General features: G+C 35.3%; 1 protein-coding gene across 1 annotated transcript; it reads right to left on the bottom strand.

The window, feature by feature from the left end:
- Positions 1–3,523: 3,523 nt before the first annotated feature.
- LOC145569081 (B-type cell cycle switch protein ccs52A-like) lies at positions 3,524–11,654 on the bottom strand. The gene is made up of 10 exons (XM_081628452.1): positions 10,911–11,654; positions 10,341–10,463; positions 10,051–10,155; positions 9,736–9,915; positions 9,515–9,577; positions 9,235–9,429; positions 5,601–5,702; positions 5,462–5,524; positions 5,220–5,288; positions 3,524–3,958 (listed from the first exon to the last, which is right to left on the bottom strand). Exons 1-10 carry the CDS (start codon positions 11,445–11,447, stop codon positions 3,905–3,907), a joined length of 1,491 nt encoding a protein of 496 aa, XP_081484578.1. The 5' UTR covers positions 11,448–11,654; the 3' UTR covers positions 3,524–3,904.
- Between the last annotated feature and the right edge of the window lie 7,213 nt (positions 11,655–18,867).

Below are 18,867 nucleotides of genomic sequence, written 5' to 3'. Positions count from 1 at the left end.
TCCATCTCTCTATAATGGGCGTTACTTCACTTCCTTTTCAAACGGGCGTATATGCGACGTTAAAGCTCTCTTCTTCTTCCCTCAGATGTTCAAACGAATCTATACTTAAGTGAGATTTTGAGACAAGCTTTCCTTAGCCGCAGCAACACAAAGTTTCATATGTGGCTGGCCACACCGTGTGGCCGGATTATTTGATCAGGGGTTACTCACTCGTTTATGGGTTACTCGGTCTTGGTCAAGGGTTACTCGATCAGTCAGGGATTACTCTGTCAGAGGTTACTCGGTCGATCAGGGATTACTCGATCAGAGGTTACTCAGTAAGTGGTTACCCAATCAGTGTTTTGGCGTGTGTCAGCCGTCCACACTGAAAACTCACTGGGTATTCGCTTTTATTGGTTTATTATCCAATTATCAACTTGTTATAACAAGTTAGCAAGGACACATGGCAATACATTAATGGTTGAAAAATAAAAACAATCAATAAAATAAAAAAGAAAAGAATAACCTGTAGTAGTCCCTTTCCCAAGTTCCACCTGTAGGGTTTTAGGTACTATAAGCGGAATTGCATGAATCATATTCATAAGCACCTAAACAGGATCTACAAGAATAACACATAAAGAACTCATAATTGTACCTTTGAAGCGTGATTCCACGTGTGATCGAGCAAGAACAATGGGAGAACTAGAACCCCAAACGTGATTCCTCTATTTGGTCCACAGGCACGAATCGAACCTCTACTAATGCTAGTTAGTCGTGATTGAACCTTTTCAATCAACCTTCTATAAAGAGGAGAGGAACGATAACCACGAACAACCACCACCACCACCATGCACCACTAAGGGGTCGACGACCGTAAGGATAGGAGAGAGGAGAGGGGCGTGTGTGAGAAAGAAAGATTAGGGTTAGGGAGTTTGGTTGCTTGCTTCACAATTCACTATATGGGTTAATTGTGACTTGTCATCAAAACCTAGGCAAGGACTCTATTTATATATCCCATACATAATTAGAGTCCATGTGAAGCCCAAACTTCTAATCCAATCCAATCTACTCTAGCTTTCCTACTCACATGAGTTGTCATTACCTCATGAGGCCTATTAATGGGGCTTCATTTTTGTTCAATCCAATACTCTTGTATGTGACCTCATAGAATCCATTGTATTGGGTTTTAGACTATTTAACTAGCCTAAAGATAATTTATCATATCTAGCAATAAACAATGACGACCCAAAAAAAATGAACTAATTATCTCCATAATTGTGATCCTTGATATATCTAGTAATTGCACTTGACGAAGACATAAATATTTTACTACCACCTCCAGCAACCCCCTCTCCAAAATGCCCTAGGAAATCGCCCCCTTCATAGCCCACCCCTCAAAATCGGGCTCCCTCCCCACCCCCAACCCCGATCGCCCCCTTCCAAGCCCACCCCTCAAAATCAGGCTCCCTCCCCACCCTAGAAACCGCCCCCACCGGCCTTGAAATCATCCCCACCCACCCCTAAACAACCCCTCCCTCCCTCTCCCCCTCCCCCTCCTCTTCCCCAACCCCAAATTCCCTTTTTCTAGCCTCGACACCCTATTATGTCCCCTTCACAAAGCCCCAAAACGCTACTCCACTCCGACTCCGACACCGACACCACCTCCGTTGGGTACACCTTAGTTGCAAAGTTTTCGTAGCAAATGACAATTTTATCCCTAACTTTACGAGTATAAAGTCAAATATACCCTTTGATATGTCTCTCTCTTTATTTATAGTTTTATATCTTGGCAAGTTAGGAGTGATTTTGGAGGATGTTTTTTTTTCTTTATTTTTTTGAATTAAAAAAGTCACATTTTTTTTTTAAATTATAACACTTTGACTAACACAGAGTTTTAAATAGTTAAGTTGTATTTGTTATAATATTGAAGTGACTTTTTTTTTTTTTTTTTTTATATAATCATTTACTTTATGTAGTATAACAGTAAAACCTTACAAAAAATTTTAAAAAAAGTCGTAGTTACCTAAAATGCTTTAGCTCAATATCAATTTATTTATTCCAATCAAAAAAAAATTATTTATTTATTTATTGACACAGAACCAAAAATATATGACATCATAAGTGCATTAGGCAGAAATTTTTTTAATGAGAAAGCGACTTGTATACATTTTGAGGAGATGATGATGTCAGCAATTTTCTATTTTAGTAATAGTTAGTAGATGTTAAAGAACGTTATGAAACAAAGATATTTTCCATACTCCATACATAATAATTTTGGGCGGGAAATAAAGATTGTTCAAAAGCACAAAGAAATATCAAGACAAGAAGTCTTATTGTTTAAGCATAACTTGGCCTTACATTAATTTCGTCTTATCCTGAAACACAGCAGTTACAGCAGCTCCTTTGCAGTAGACTGTAGACGCGAGCGATATGCGCGCTAAAGGGTGACATACAGTCATACACACACAGGCTGCTAGAATCTAGAAAGACTCTACTTGTAAGAGTCAGCCATTAATTTTGTACTTGTATATTACACGATCAGCCACAAGGCCGCTAATGTGGTTCCAAATTTAATATTTTGTATACTTGATCACATGCTTGCTTGGCTGTCTAATTGCACACTGCTGCATTTCTGCGAGTGCAAGGTTCGTATTCTGCTACGCTGATTTTGTTCAGAGACATGAACAAATCTGCACAAGTTAATTAAGAGATTAAGCATCCTAAGCAAATAGTTACCGAGTAACATGGCCAAAAAAAAAAAAAAAAAAAAAAAAAAAAGGACAAAACTGTTCATATCTACACTTTGTCCTTTTCATCTGACATAAAGTGTTCTACGTCTGATATGGGCTGCTTTACGATTTATTCTATTCTGGCTTTGTTCTTTTTACCTGAAATAAAGTGTTCCACGTCTGACATGGTTTACTTTAATTTATTCTATTATAGTTTAATGTCCGTTGTCTGATATGGTCTGCTTTGATTTATTCTATTCTAAAATTTGTTCTTTTCACTTGAAATAAAGTATTCTACGTTTAATATTGTCTACTTTGATTTATTCCATTATGGTTTGATCTGGTCTAGTTGTCTGATATGGTCTACTTTGACTTATTCTATTCTGGTCTGCTTTGACTTATTCTATTCTGGTTTGATCTAGTCTAATTGTCCGAATTTATTGAACTTTTTTCATTCTGTCTTTAACCTATAAATTATCTCTAACCTATAAATTAGTTAGAAATGGATGGAGGGTATGTTCTTTTCAGCTTAATTTCAATTCAGTTTAGTTTAGTTCTAATCAGTTCAGTTCCTTAAATCCTTCTCTCGTAGACAATTCATTTCAGCTGTATTCAGTTCAGTTCAGCTCCAATCAGTTCAGTTCATCTCAGCAAATCAGAATAGGCCCGAATATTCCAATCGAGTTGGTCATATTTTATTGATTCAAGCTTCACCTTCAGCCACTACAAATCTATAAACAGTCAAGAGCTTTGAAAAAATGGAAAATAAAAAAAAGGGGGAGAAAGAGAAAGGGGGGAGGGGGTGTTGCAAAATGTGAACAGAAAAAGCTCTCTATAAGAAATGATAGTAATGTGACAACTATCTTATTTACAAGATTGATTATCTTTGGGGCCCCTACGGATATATTATAACAGGAGAACAACTCCCACTCTATACATGTATTCAGACAACAATATTAATAGCAATTTCCATCAACTCTAGTGACAAAATTGTTGGGACTCCCCAATTACTCGAACAAGTGAGCCAATCCGGGCACCAGTAGACCAAACTTGTAGGGCTTGCCTGAGGAAGACAAATCGCTATCGTTTTTCAATTTTTCCCCACAGCCTTATCTGGAACCTCCAAGAGACGAGCAATCTCCTGTTGCTCAATTGTATAAGCTTTCTACAATAAATAGGATTATAAGTCGTAGATGTCACCGTATTTGAGCTCTTCCAAGAGATAGAAATCCGAGCTCACTGTCAGTGTTCTGCATGCATAATAAGGTGTCCTTAACGCATTGCAACAGTCAACAGTAGTAGAAACAACAATGTACTAATTTTTCCAACACATTTGCAACAAGAGAAGATGTAATTGTTCATGAGACACGGTGTAGCATGGTAAGTCCACGTGCCACCTTCCCAAAACAATACGGAGAGGGAGAGGGAGATGAAGAGGGACTTAGGTTTGAGGGAAGCCTAATAACAGAAAAGATGAGCAAGATGCTGGCATTAACAGTTGGGGGTCCACTAAAAGAGCATTGATAAAGGGGCAGATCATATAATAAGGGGAAACCCCCCTCCTCAGTCCCTCAAAAACAAACTCCCACCCCCTAACACTCACCATGCACTCTACAGCCCCTGCTACCAACATGCCCAAACCATCACTCACTAGTCACTACCAATACAACCTTGCATACCATCATACAAAATAAAATACCATCAAATGGCACTGATATAATTCATATAATAATGGCTCATCTATAACCTCCAAAAATAAAATATCCCATACACCATCACCACCCGTATGTACTGTAAGGAAATAACCCCAAACAGAACCCTATTCTTGTGAGCTGTTCCACAAACACTAAATCATTCTCGGCCATCAGGGCCTCAGAAAGTCAGAATTCACCCACCAAACCACCCCGTGTATCTATTGTAAAATTTATTTCACCACTGATTCTGGGAATTGATGATTAAATTCCACCCCCATCACTCCAAATCTGAGCCATGGTAGTAGAATTTGACCATGGAAACCCCTAGTCTAAAAGAAAGAAAACATCACCAAACCCACCCCTCCCACTCCCCAGGAAAAAAGAACCGAGATTCTCCTCCCACAACAAAGAATTCAGATGAAAATGAAAAATGATAAGGATTAGCCATATTTTAATGGACTTTACCCACATTCAATTTCATGATACATGAGCTGGACTCCATCCATTTTCAATAGAGGATGGGAGAGCCAAATGAGGACATGTTATCACTCTTCCCTTTATTTACTTCTGTTTTTATTTATTACTTCAATAAAAAAAAAAAAAAAAAAAAAAGCTTCTATGGGTAGCATTTTCCAAAAATTGATTTAGCCTAACAAGTCTCTAGGGCGTGCACATACATATTGTTATCAACCCAATGCAAGTGAGGAAGAACAAATTGTATAATCAAATCTGATCATATCAGAAAGAAGAATCACTGCAGTTTCTACTGATATTGAAGACGATTGATCCTCATGCATATAGCATGGAGAAAACTAACCTGAGACTTTGAAGAAGGGAAGACATTCCAAAATCTCAGTGTTTCATCGCCTGCCCCAGTTACAATGGTCTGACATTATCAAAGATTCTAAAGTTAGGCATAATATTAAAGAAAGTACTGTACGGATTACTCATTACACAGATTACATCACAAAGTAAATTAACAAGCATAGGCTTAAAATCAACACCTCTAAACAAAAAGGGAGTTAAATTACAACTAGAATTAGAAATATCTATAATCACCTGCCCATCTGGTGAAATTGCAAGGTAGAGGACTCTGTAAGTATGTCCTGTTAGAGTTGCCAGCTGCAGAACAAGGAAAAAAAAGTCAGGCACAGACAAAATTCAGGTGATACTGCATTGAACAGTCTGAAAATATTACCTTTGACATGCTAGGATATCTCCAAACAACAATTTGATTTTGGGAGTATCCATGGGTGCTGACAAGTTCATTAACGTTTTTAGACCACACAAGGTTGCAAACCTGCAATGAAAATAAAAATAAAATTAAAGAAATGGAAAAAAAAAAAAAAGTTAAATAAACAGAAACTACACACAGTGGGTACAACCATACAAGATTTGAATTCAAGTTAAATAAAAAAAAAAAAAAGAAGTTAAATAAACAGAAACTAATTAAGGATCATTCAATCATGTGAGCACAGTGGGTATTATAGAAAGAATTAATTGATCATGAGAACAGTAATTGGGATCCTACCTGAAAAGGCAAATTGAAAGCATTGTAAACATCTACACACTTGTCTATAGCACATTTACATTTTGACATGTTTTTTACCAAAGAAAATGTATGGAGTATGTGCCCTGAGCATAATTTTTTATTATGGCGTATCACCACTACTATGGCCATTTGCTTGTTACACTCTCCACCACCACCAAAACCCCCTCTGACAATCACTACCATCCAACTGTCCCTTCTGCCCAATTCACAATCAATAGGAGATAACCAATATAATATTGGGTAAAGAGGTAACAACCATACAAGATTTGAATTCAAGTTTCACGATTTTGAGCCATCACCTCTTTTAATTACTCTTCCTTTCTTATTTTCTTGTCTTTAATGCTTAGTTGTTGCCAAAGATGCTCTACTTACTCTCTCGCAGCTCACTTCTCTTCTGCCTTTCCCCTTGTCACTGAAATAATTTTAGTTTGAAAGAATATTTTGAATAAGGTTACTAGAGATCTTAGCGTGTTTCCATTTTCCCTCTTCTAGAGTTCTCCCCCTCACTCTTCTTTACTCTTTCTTTACCGTTTAGTCCCTAGACGAAGCGATGGAGGGAAAAAAAATGAATATCCAATGTAATGGCATTCTTTTGTTTACAGGGTAGATCACATAGGAAAAAGAATGGAGCTCTAATAAGAGGTAGTGAGAAGTGCTAACCAAGGGGATGACAAAGATGAGGGGGTAGGATAGGGGTGATGAAGATGATAGTGTAGAGAATGATAGTGATGAGGAAAGAGGGAAGGAATGTGACAATAGTAATGAAGACAGTGAAGAGGAGATACAATGGAGAGATTCATGGTAATAAAACCTAGAAATTTTATGAGCAATGAAACTTCCATCCGATTTAAATCTTTTTCCACTTAGCTATAGAGTATAAGGGATAGTTTATCTAAGGCAAATCCCATTCATTATTCAAATTTCTAAGTAGTAAATTGCATAGGATTGATAGGAAGCACAACATTTAATAAGTGAAAAAAAAAAATCTTACTTTTCTTAAAACTATGATGTGCTAACTTAACCTCTTTTTAATAACACCCTTAATTTTTCATCCAAATTATTGGCTAAAATGACAAGGATATTTTGAGACATGGCCTTAACTACAAAGTTATATATATAACTTCCTAAAAAGAACATGATTAATTTTCCATACATTAATTAAAGGAAAAATAACAATTTTTAACATAACAAATACAAGTAAATAAATACTTAACCTTAAGCATCTAGTAATACTAATAGTACATGTTAATACATCAATATAACAAATACTTGGTGTTGGATGATTCAAATGGAAATTAATGTTCTCGATCCTTCGACTTAACATTCTCCTTTACCAAGAAAATTTCATTTATTTCTCATATGGATGTCCAAAAAGAAATTTACGTTTCTATTTAAAGCAATATTTATCACTATCCATCATAACTGATTCTTTAACTTTTTGTAACTCCATCCCCACAAGTTTTCTAAAGTTTCCTCTTTCCACTATACTTCATCTACGTGAAAAATCCAAATGCGAGATTTTTTCTTTAGGAACAAAAGGAATATTACGTGATTTGAACCTTTTAAAAAATTCTTCATTTATAATGCAGTCTACATCTTCCATTTAGAGAAATATTTGACCTCAGTACATGACACGAGGCAATAAGGTATTACATAAACTCCATGACGGCAAATATTATGTGTTCCTTCTAAAAATTTAGCGAGGCAAAAAGCATTTATTCTTGTAGTCTTCTTCTAACAACGAGGGACGGGACCTGGTATTAAAATTTTAATTGCTCATTATTGGCAGCTAATTAAGACATTAAGTCAATCAAATATAGGAAAAAAATCTGCAGTATAGACACAAATAGCCACCACCTTCTCCAACCTTGCAACCCCTCTCCATTGAAAAGAACATGCCTATCTACACAAAAGTATGCACAGAATCTATACAGGCTGTTCTAACAATTTTCTACTACAAGCCAGCATCTATGTCCATCATGTTCTCATTCTAGTCTTAAAGATCCAGGAATTAAACTTCACACAATATACAGCTACATCATGCCATTTCCATTTAGGTTTTATAGTTTATGCCACTAATTTTAGGGAAATTGAAATGAATTTAAAATCTTAAGCACTCTAATCTAGCAAGTGCAAAACTCTGGCACTCCTACAACAGCCTAATCATCTACGACAACTGGAAAAAAGCTATTAGTTCAATAAGTTTGACCAACTAATCTTGAAGGGTTGGCAAAAGAAACAGTTCGCTGCTAATACATCCCTTTCAGTCTTTAGTTATTTGCTACAAGTCATATATCTCCCTTATCACATTTACATATATTTTTTGCTCTTTCCACCATATAGTGTAGCTTAATACTAAAACATTAGCCTTTTGGAAAGCTGCAACTATTCAAAACATTTCAATGGCAATCTTTCTCCATCTTCAAATTTTACCTTTTCCTTCTCTACATCTACTTGCAAAGTAAGTTCAAATGTGAACTAATTTAGGAACTAGAGTACTATGTACTTGGAACCGTATAAAAATTCTTCATAATAGGAAATCCATCAAAGAGAGAACCTTACGCTTGCAATCTATAGCTTCCAATTAAATATTCTAGGTACATGCAATGACATAAGAAATTATTACATTACTGGAAGCTTTTACATGTTCCATCTAATCATTATGAAAAGCATCTATCCCAATAAAACATTAAGGAAACTAAGGACCAAAAATTTGAATTCTTCTAACAAGCTACCACTGGTATGGGACCTAGTTTCGATTGCTCAATATTGTCAACAAATTAGGTCACTAAAAATGTAGGATGCATATTGCAGTGTCATTCAAACTTCATAACCCAATAGCCATCACCCACTCCACTCTAAAATAGCTCCCTCCATATAAAAGCACACAAAGTTGTCTATGCAATGAAGATCCTTACAAGGTTTTTCATAAAAAAAAAGCTCCAAGCATTAATTATTAGTGACAATTAAAGTCCAACAAGTTTGACAAACTAGCTTTCAAGTGTTGGGAAAGAAATTGATCGCTGCAGAATCTTATACATTAACATTTTCACTTGTACATTTAGTTTTAGCCATTTTCACCATAATACAATGGTTGCCCAAATTTAGCATAGAGTGTGCTTATTACTACAATAGACTGTTTACCCTTTAGAAACCCAACTAATTAAAATCCTTCAATCGTAATCTTAAAAAGTGAAAAATTTCAAGAAATAACTTAAAAGGTAGAAAGTCGCATAACCAGCAGAAATACAAGTATACAGCATAATTGCATAAAACTAACCTGACTACCAGTGTCCATGCACCCCAACTGTGAATTAGTGGTTGTGTTCCAAAAACGAATGCATCTATCAGCAGTACCACCACCAGATGCAAGAAGCCCATGAAGATGGGGAGACCAAGCAATTGCTTTAACTGCCGCTGTATGCTCAGAATACTTTAATACAGGTTGAGTTGAATGTTGGTTCCATACGAAAAGCTGAAGAAAGCAAACATTATATGAGTAACTCGACCTAGGAACTTCCAGCATTATTTCAACCCAACATATAACTAGGTTAACTTACTCTATTGTCATTCCCGCCTGACGCTAGCTCACGATTATCATACGACCACTTAAGCCCACAAACCTAAATCAATGAATAGATTTTATCAGTTCAGCACAGGAACAGAAGGAGAATATTCAGTAAAGTATTTAATGATAAGAAAGTCACACCCTCATAAGAAATGATATTTCAATAAAAACAACAAAATCAGGATAATTTGGCTGAAAACAGTTACTACAAACCTCTGACTTGTGTCCAGTTAATTTACTGACATAATCATCCTGAGCACGTATATCTCTTTGAAAAATATTCTTATCTCGGCTGCCCGAAGACAACACAGAAGAACTCCATGCTAGTGCACCCACACGGAACCGATGGCCTTCCATAGTTCTGATCCTTTTGCACCGAGAGGCATCCCAAATCTGTTGCAAGAAATGCCACATTGCCATATATTAGTTCTACTGATTCGTTATATAAAGCAATCTATCAATCTCAGCGTCTGACCTAAATATTTTCAGCAAAAACAGTATTCATTCAGTTAAACAAGCATTAATTACTAGAACTTTGCCGTTGTTTGTACCAACAGCTAGATGTGTCCCCCGCTGAGCCCATCCAACAGAACAAACGCTGTCATCAATCCCCAAGTCACATAACTTAGTCACCTGCTCATACACATTAATATCATCAGAACCCTCCATACAAGCAAAGCATTCAAGAAATGACTCTATACATACGCAAAACTCAACCAAGAACCCTAACTAAGACTACATAACCAAATTAGGAGCATTGCCTATGATCAGCAAACAAACAATAAAATGCACACAATAAATGGATTTCAAGCGCTTACCTTGCTACTGCAAGCATTCCACAAGTAAACGCAATTTCCTAATCCAACAGCAAGGACATTATGTGAAGACCAATCTACCAAATTCAAATAAAAATCGTCCTGCAATGCCGGTGCATCCAGTACCTACCACAAAAACACACCATCAAGATCCAACATTATACAGAAAATCGCTAAAGCATAAACCCTACAAAACCATCAATCCAACAAATCAAATATCCAATCAAATCATCAATACCCAATTCTTGAACACCAATCAAATCAAACCCTAAATCACCATCGCGGCAAACAATCGGACAAAAGATCCCAAACCCAAAGAATCAAAATTTCATCCACAATAATCAGAATCAATCCAAGTCAACCCCATAACCTAAAACAAACAACAGTAACAATAATACCATAACCTTAAACACCCATTAACACATGATAATCACATTCCATAAAAGTTACAAATCCCACACAATTGGACAAAATTAACCCATACCCACAAAACCCCCACTATCAAAATACAATATTTAAGTCAATGCAGCACTAAATACCAAAATTACAACCCAATTAAAATCAAAATTATACCTTATAAGGCGACCTTGGTACTTTCGGGGGAGTTTTAACCGGGCTATAACTAACACCGGGGATCGAATCATCGGGCCCGAAAGGCATCAACGACGGCAATGGCCGCTTCGTCTCGGTCTTAAACCGAAAAATATTCCGATTTGGCGGTCCTTTATCCGGCGTACCAGGGAAGAACGACCCAGAATCCGGCCCGAAAAGTGCGGCCCGAAGAAGCGATGTATAAGCACTAGGAGAATCCTCACTCCGGGCCCCATCGGGCTGATTCTTACTACTCGGCGACGGCGTAGAAGACGGCGACGGCGTCAAATTAAACAAGGAGAAATTCGAGGAAGTTCTAGAAGGGATGAATCGATCACTCAAGATGGTTCTAGAAGGAGAAGGGTAGTGGTTCGAATTGATCATTCGGTCGATAATTTGAGATGGGGTAGTGGGACCCTCATCGATTTTCTTGTCCAAAGAGAGAGAAGGGCGAGCAATTTTTGAAGGGTGGTTGATGAGATAAGGCTTAGATGATGAAGATAGATCTTCATCCGCCATTGTTGAAGGTTTGTGAAGATGCAGATTTAGAATTAATGGGGTTCTTTTTCTGGGGTTTTTGAGAGAGGCGTGAAAAAGAAGATATAGAAAATAAAAGAGGGGGCAGATGAAGACAGGAAAGATGGAGGAGAGAGAGAGAGAGAGAGAATGGAGATTGATTTCACCTGCGAACTTTGTCGAGTGGCTGTTAATTTTTCCCGGGAAAATTAGGGCTGTAGATGATGAGAAAAGGTAAGCTTTGCGGGAAAATTTTTACAGGGCAAAATTAGGGCGAAATCAAGGGTTTTTTAAATTATAGGAAAGTTTTGTGGTGGTTTTAGTTAAACATTGTTTTTCTAGGGAACTTTTTGAGTTTATTCAACCAATATTGGTAATTTTTTGGGTGGGTTTTGGTTGCTTTACTTGCTTTTGTTTGCACTGTGGTTTTGGCTTTGTGCCCTTTTCTTTCTCTATAATACTTGGATTGATGGAGAAGTCGGTTTTATCCTAATATAATTATGAATCGAAATGGAAAGATGTAACTATTTTAATTGGTTTTATTTTTAGGAGGTGGTACTCTGGTAAATAAATAGAGTTTGGTATCAAATTTTGTGTACATTAATTGCCCTTTGTGGCTCTCCCTACATTAAAATGAAGATGACACTAGCACATTGACTTGAAGCATAGTTTGTCATGAAGAAGACGTATGATTATGGGGTGTATATTAGTGTGTGGTTGTGTTTGTGAAAAACGTGGCCGATTTATCGAAAAGAGAAAAATATGGGTTGTACGAGTATTGGATTTAACGTTGGCTAATATGGCATGACCCAAGCACAAAAAGACGTGTCATGCATGAGAAAGCCTCAAGCACAACATGTATAGAATCTTTGATTTAGGCTGAGTATATTGATTTTTCACTACTTCGAATATTATTTGATACACTTAATCGAATTAAGGTCATAATTTGGTGAATGGTAATAGAACGTTCATATTAAGTAATAATAAATGTATATAGTGTAATTTATTATCTATTTATTATTTTATTGATCAACAATGATTGTATCAAGTAATAATAACACTAATTTTTTTTTTATTTTTATTTTTATATTCTAAAGATTAGAGAATTCGATATGAGGTGTGTGCAAATAGTAACAAAGGGATAGAGAGGGGTGATTTTGGGTCAAGATTATAGAAGATTCAAAGAAGACTTGAGGAAGGGGTAGGTCAAATTAGTGGAATGAGGTGAAAGAAGAAGAAGGATGAAGGAGTATACCCTTAAGCCTTAATCTCTCATCATTGATGTTGGTGCTCTAAGGCTATAATTGAAGAATTTACAATGGTAGTGTAAGTACCCCTCCTTTGTTCCCTTCCGAGGAAATACTAATGCAGTTTTGTTATGCATTTGCAAATGCATAACAAATATAAAAATATTAAAAAGTACATGAAAGAGAGAGAAAGGAGAAGAGAGATAGGTAAGTGGGACTACTTTTAAGTATACCACTAAAAGCTTATATAATACCATTGTCTATTTAGTGATATTATTCCTACACGTAGTTAGTACCACTGAATGCATAGTACCAATACATACATATATTGTACTATTGAATGTTCAATGGTAGCATTTGATCATCCAATGGTAGTATTAATCACCCAATGGTCCTACTCTTAATTCAGAATATGCATATACGTGTAATTACACTCTTACCCATTGTCTGCATTTCTCTATGCATAACGAAACTCCATTAGGACAAGCTCTTCCCTTCCATTGTTAAGTTGGAAAATTATGGGAGTCGAGTAAAATAAAGGAACATGAGCATTTAATGTACTATTACCATCAATTATTCTTCTTAGTGCGGATTTAAATGTGTAACTAAAAACCATTAAATTACTTTCATGTTGGTAACTTCCAACCAAGCTTAGATTAGCACCAAAGGTACGCTATGATTGTATGAGTACTTGATAAATTGACAATCACGGAGTACATGATTATTCGACCCAAACTTTATTAAAATTACACAAATGACGATTTTGGGTAATTATTTTTCCCCTTCTATCTGACAAGGGAGTGTAGAAAGACGTGTAAACTGCATTGCCTAAAATTATGTTACAATAAAGGCTGATGGGTTGTCCTCTCTAAATAGCCACCTAAAGGTCCAAGATCACCCACACAACTCCCCATTGCATGGACAAGGATTTAATTCTTAAGCCTAGATCAAGAGCGCTAGGGGGTTTAACAATTAAGATTTTAAAATAATTGTCTCCTTAAATTTTTTCCCCTCTCCATCCATTTATATAAAGTTACGACTCATTCAACGTTATATGACATACACTAGTATATTGGTAATACAAATTCAACAAATACATGACAAGTTTAATGAAGTGTGGAGGAATCCTTAATATAAACTACAATAGTTGAGTAGATGTAGCACAGTGTGAAATCTCTCATATACTACTAGAAGCCAACATACAATAGCCTTTTTAAAGAGATGATCTAATAATATTTTGTAGCCAAATGAAAATTTATTTCCTTTCTAATTCACATGACTATATCAGAAATATTGACACATTTTGAAATCTCGCTTGATTCTTTATCAACTGAACAAATTTACAATAATAACCAGGGGGGGTAAAAAAACTACTAAACATACAAAGTACTAATACAAGATAGAATAACTTAACCAATACTAGAAAAAGATATCAAGGAAATAAGATAATAAGCTAATACTCTAATAGTATATTTTATGCATTGGTTTGGGAATAATTAGGCTTTTGAGGGGTTGCAAATCCCAAGTCATACAAATAGTAGTTACTTACTCAAATGTAACATGTTGTGTGGCTTCAATTGGCTGCCAAAATTGGCAAGACATTGGTACCAATGCAGCTGGCAATTGGTTACCAAAAATGTTTATTTGGTTAATAGATAGTTTTGTACAAACAGCTAGGCTTGTGCCGTGAAGTCTTATGATCATTCACCTATGTATGTTTTTCTCATTTCACCGCACAACAAGGAAAGGCATCATTCAATCGATTTGGTCATATCATTCAATGAAACAAAGTTATAGGATACGTGGAACTAAAAGACTATAAGTCATCTAACAAAACATTTACACATGTTTGATTCATAATAAGTCATCTATGCAATCCATCAATAGTTTTATTGTATTTGTGATCAACATGTGTGTAGTTATAGGGGGATCTATACTAGGGAAATAAACATTGAAGTTAGAGTAATCATATTTTATGTCCGATGTATTATGTCACGAGTTGGATCAGTTGTTATTTGTACACATTCAAGACAATTGATTTGTAGTGACAAGTGTGGCCGAACTACTCAAAATTAGGGCTAGCAATGGATTGTGGGTGTATTGAATGGAGCTCAACTTGACTCTATCTGCTAACTATGTATCCATCACCAGCCTAATAATCATCACTCGTCTTTTCATTTATTCGCATTATTTTCAACCATCAAGAGCGAATAGTTTGGATGATCAATTAAATTGGGAAAAACAACTAACTCATTGTTGCACATGCACTTAGTATTGTCTTAATTACTTGACTTTTATAAATACACAATTATTAACTTAACTTAATGGAGTAGTGCTACTATTGTTATTGTAGACAATACAACTAGATAGTTTCAACTATTCCTTCTATTTCAATATATAGTAATCACAATTTCTAACACAAGTGTTACAAATCAATGGTTACACTTTATTTATTTCATTTTAGGGTATATGACTCACCTTATTAGATTCATTTCACTATACTTTTTCTCACTTAACTTAAAATAGTTAACTTAACCTAATTTTTTTTTATTCCTTACAAAATGCATTCTACTTGGCCAATTTATTAAAAATCTTGTCTTTTCTTATATCCCTCTACTCAACTTATCACAACATTCCAAGTTTTGATATTTCTTTCTAACTTTCCGACCATTTCTTTTTGGTTGTTGTGAAGATCTCAAAGTGTAACCATCTAAAAAAAAAGGAAAGAGTATTATTTATGTTGCACTTGCATGCATGGTATTTGGAGAATGACTTAAACTCGTGATGAGAAGCAAAATTAATGATAAGTGAAACGACGATATCTTGAGGATGACAATGGGTTCAAGACCCGAACAAAATTAATTAGATTTAACTTAATTTTTAGGGTTTGGACCCAAGAACTTTAGCATAATAGATTGAAGTTCATCATCATGTGCTCTTGATTTGGGTTTAGCCCTAGGTACAACAATTACAAACCCAAATTTGACCCATGGACTCGAACAATAAAAAGTATTTGTTTTTCATCTACTCCAATCTAGCTTGATTTTTTTTTTTTTTTAAAATTAAACCTCAAGAGTGACCAAAATCTTAAAACAATCGATATTGTGTAATAAACTATTTAAAATTTGATGGGATTGTGAATTTTAAGACTTATAACTTTGAACTTAAATTATTGAGAATTTGTGATGTGAAATTATTATATTTTAAAGATAGTTTTATTAACTTTCTTTTATGTTCAAGACTTCCAGTACGTAGTCGCAGTGGTCAATCTTGAAATTTTTTTTAAAGATAGTATATGACAATTGTATACGGTTAAAATTTAATAGCAAGTACACAATTTGGGCCTTACTCATCCTATTGCACTAAAAAAAATTTGGCTGGTACCAGGGGCTAGGCTCATGTTGGCCCCCCTGATTAAAATGGTGTATGTAAGTAGTATAAAAGTCAAGACGAGATGTATATGTTTTGAAATGAAGGGAGCACCCATTTGAGATATTTGAAGCAGGTAAACTGCTGCTGTACTGCTATAATTGTGATAGAATGATTAAAAATTAGGAATCCAATAAAGTTGAAGGACATAGTTGAAAATTTTCATTTTCTTGTTGAGCCCAATAATATCATATTGGGTATGTGTAAGATATTGGGCTTCAACTTAGGCCGGTAACAAAAGCCTATCGTGGCAGATGTTATGAAGTTTCTTCGGCAACGATTTTTCCAAACCTAATCTAAACAACCACTCACACATTATATGTAGTTATGTACATTACTACTGTGTTAAATTGACTCTTAATGTACAATTACTACTGTGTTAAATTGACTCTTAATCAACAAAAATATGCGTTATAAGAAATATTGAGTTCAATTTAAGGATGTTGCTTAATTAATTTCTATTTGTCTTAGATTAGCTTTGAAATTAAGTAAGATTAGTTTTGTTACGATAAATGTATTGATAAGTAAAGAAATCAACAAAAATAACACAAATTTACGTGGTTCACAACTTCACAAACGACTTAAGGAGTTGTTACTTTACGGAAAAGTGAGAGCCAAATTTTATTGATATTGAGGATAGTTCAAATTACAACTAGTGACTAGGTACTAGGTTAAACCAAAGGGGTTCATATAGTACTCCTATAACTGAAAATGGAATAAGCCGAAAATATGTTCAAAACAAAATTCATAGCTCACATAATATAATTCGCAAGTTTTAGGCCGAAGGGAATTACACCCCCCCCCCCCCCTTTCCAAAAAAACCCCATTGGTGACCACACCATAATGTGTCGCTCTTTGGACTCCGACTCACTGATCGGGACTACGAGACCCCTTGATAGCCGTTCAAAGGGGGCTAACTAATTCACATGGGACTAATATCATTTCATTGTGTTCTCTTCTCTTTCACTCCAGTTAGTCTGTTACACTAAACTTTTATTATTATTTTTTTTTATTTACAAACTGTTAATACCACTTGTACTATTGTACATTAAAATCTCATTTTTCACATAATGCGTATGTGCACACTTAAACTACAAACAAATAATATACCAGTGTTGTAAGTATATACATTTAGCAACGAAGGGAATTATATTCGACAAATCTAAAAACGCTGATGAGAAATTCACCATAACACGAGATGATATTCAAATCTCTCCCAAAGAGCCCTCACTCTTTGAGACAAACAAAGGGCATAACCACCTACATTATGATATCTAAACACCATATACAATCCCAATTATATTTTTGGACAACGTTTGTAGGAAAAGTAATTATTTCCTTGTTGTATTCACGCATGATTGAATTGTATTGATTAGTTGTAATTAATCATTCCTACTTTATAATTAATAACCCCTTTTTATACCCTTTGTATAGCTATTCAAGCTACTACTCTAAATTGTTTAGTGGTATTCTTTAGCTTTCATCACATTATATAATGTGATGGTATCCAGAGCATGATCCAAAATTCAAGCAAACTTGGATTATAATTTTTTTTGTTGCTTAATCATGGCTAGATCTGTATAAAGTGAAAGTAATTCAATACCAAACTTAATATTGTTGATTTTGTGTGCTTGGGATCTATCAATTTTTATGGTTAAAAGATCCGCACTCAATCTTCTCCACCTCCTCCCCCCCCCCCCCCCCCCCCTAAAATCCTTTTTCTATGAAGAGAAATCGAGGCCCCATTATTGATAGAGTATCCCTAATTGGTGGCAATGATTATGTGACATTACATCGGAATTTTTGAATAAGTGCATTACTTGTGTTATTTGACCGTTTATGAATATATGAATACGTCACTTTTTAAATAAAAAATCATTTTACGTTTTAATAGCTTAATTCTCTAAATACCATCCCTAGCTATAACTGCAATTGTTATTTTTTCCTCTCGCTTCACTTGGTTCGCTTGTATACTGTCACTTTGTTTTATGTTGAATAAAGTATTCGCTCATTTCAGCAATCATATTAATTAATGTGTGTATTATAACTTGCGCTTTACGATTAAATACTATAATCGTTTCTAAAACGTCTTTCTGATTGGGCGGTGAATTTCTCACAAAAAAATTATAGACACATAAATTTATATAGCGACAAAGGGAGTGCTCACTTTAATTCATTTATTTAGAACTCTATGTATAAACAAGTGATGAAGTGCTAAGGCATTGCATGATTTTTCCCTCAATAGATTAAAGTTTTATTTCATTGCAATACCATATTCTTTTCAAATAAAACTCTAAGTTTTAAATTTCTAGTTTGTTTATTCACTGTCTTTAAGGTCTTGTATGTATTGCGCAAATGAAGTGATAGAGTATAAAACATATTCCTGGGCCTCAACCATAAGCTTAAGCTTATGGTTGAGTTGGTCCACTAACGTGGTATCAAGAGCCAGCGTGACACAAAGGTCACGGGTTCGAATCTCATCCACCCCTCCTTCAAAGTGGAATTAATTCGCACCAGGTATGGGTGGGCCTGTGTTGCATCCACATTTCAAGCCCAAAGGGCCTTTCATGTGAGGGGGAGTGATAGAGTATAAAACATATTCCTGGGCCTCAACCATAAGCTTAAGCTTTTGGTTGAGTTGGTCCACTAACATGAAGTTTTTATATGAAAACGAAGGGAAAAATAATTTAGCATATATCAAACCTGACAATAAATAGGGTGCACTCATAAGTCATAGATTTTCTTTA

Source organism: Chenopodium album, chromosome 11 (genome assembly GCF_948465745.1).
Source record: "Chenopodium album chromosome 11, dcCheAlbu1.1, whole genome shotgun sequence".
NCBI lineage: Eukaryota > Viridiplantae > Streptophyta > Magnoliopsida > Caryophyllales > Amaranthaceae > Chenopodium > Chenopodium album.
The sequence above is the reverse complement of the archived record's forward strand: the minus strand, read 5'-3'. Positions and strand labels throughout refer to the sequence as shown.

Coding starts and splice junctions, on each gene's coding strand:
- LOC145569081 (XM_081628452.1), bottom strand. CDS start 11,447: ATGGCGGATGAAGATCTATCTTCATCATCTAAGCCTTATCTCATCAAC. Junction 9,578..9,735: donor TAACTGGACACAAGTCAGAG/GTTTGTAGTAAC, acceptor TCATTGATTTAG/GTTTGTGGGCTTAAGTGGTC. Junction 9,430..9,514: donor CAGGCGGGAATGACAATAGA/GTAAGTTAACCT, acceptor TGCTTTCTTCAG/CTTTTCGTATGGAACCAACA.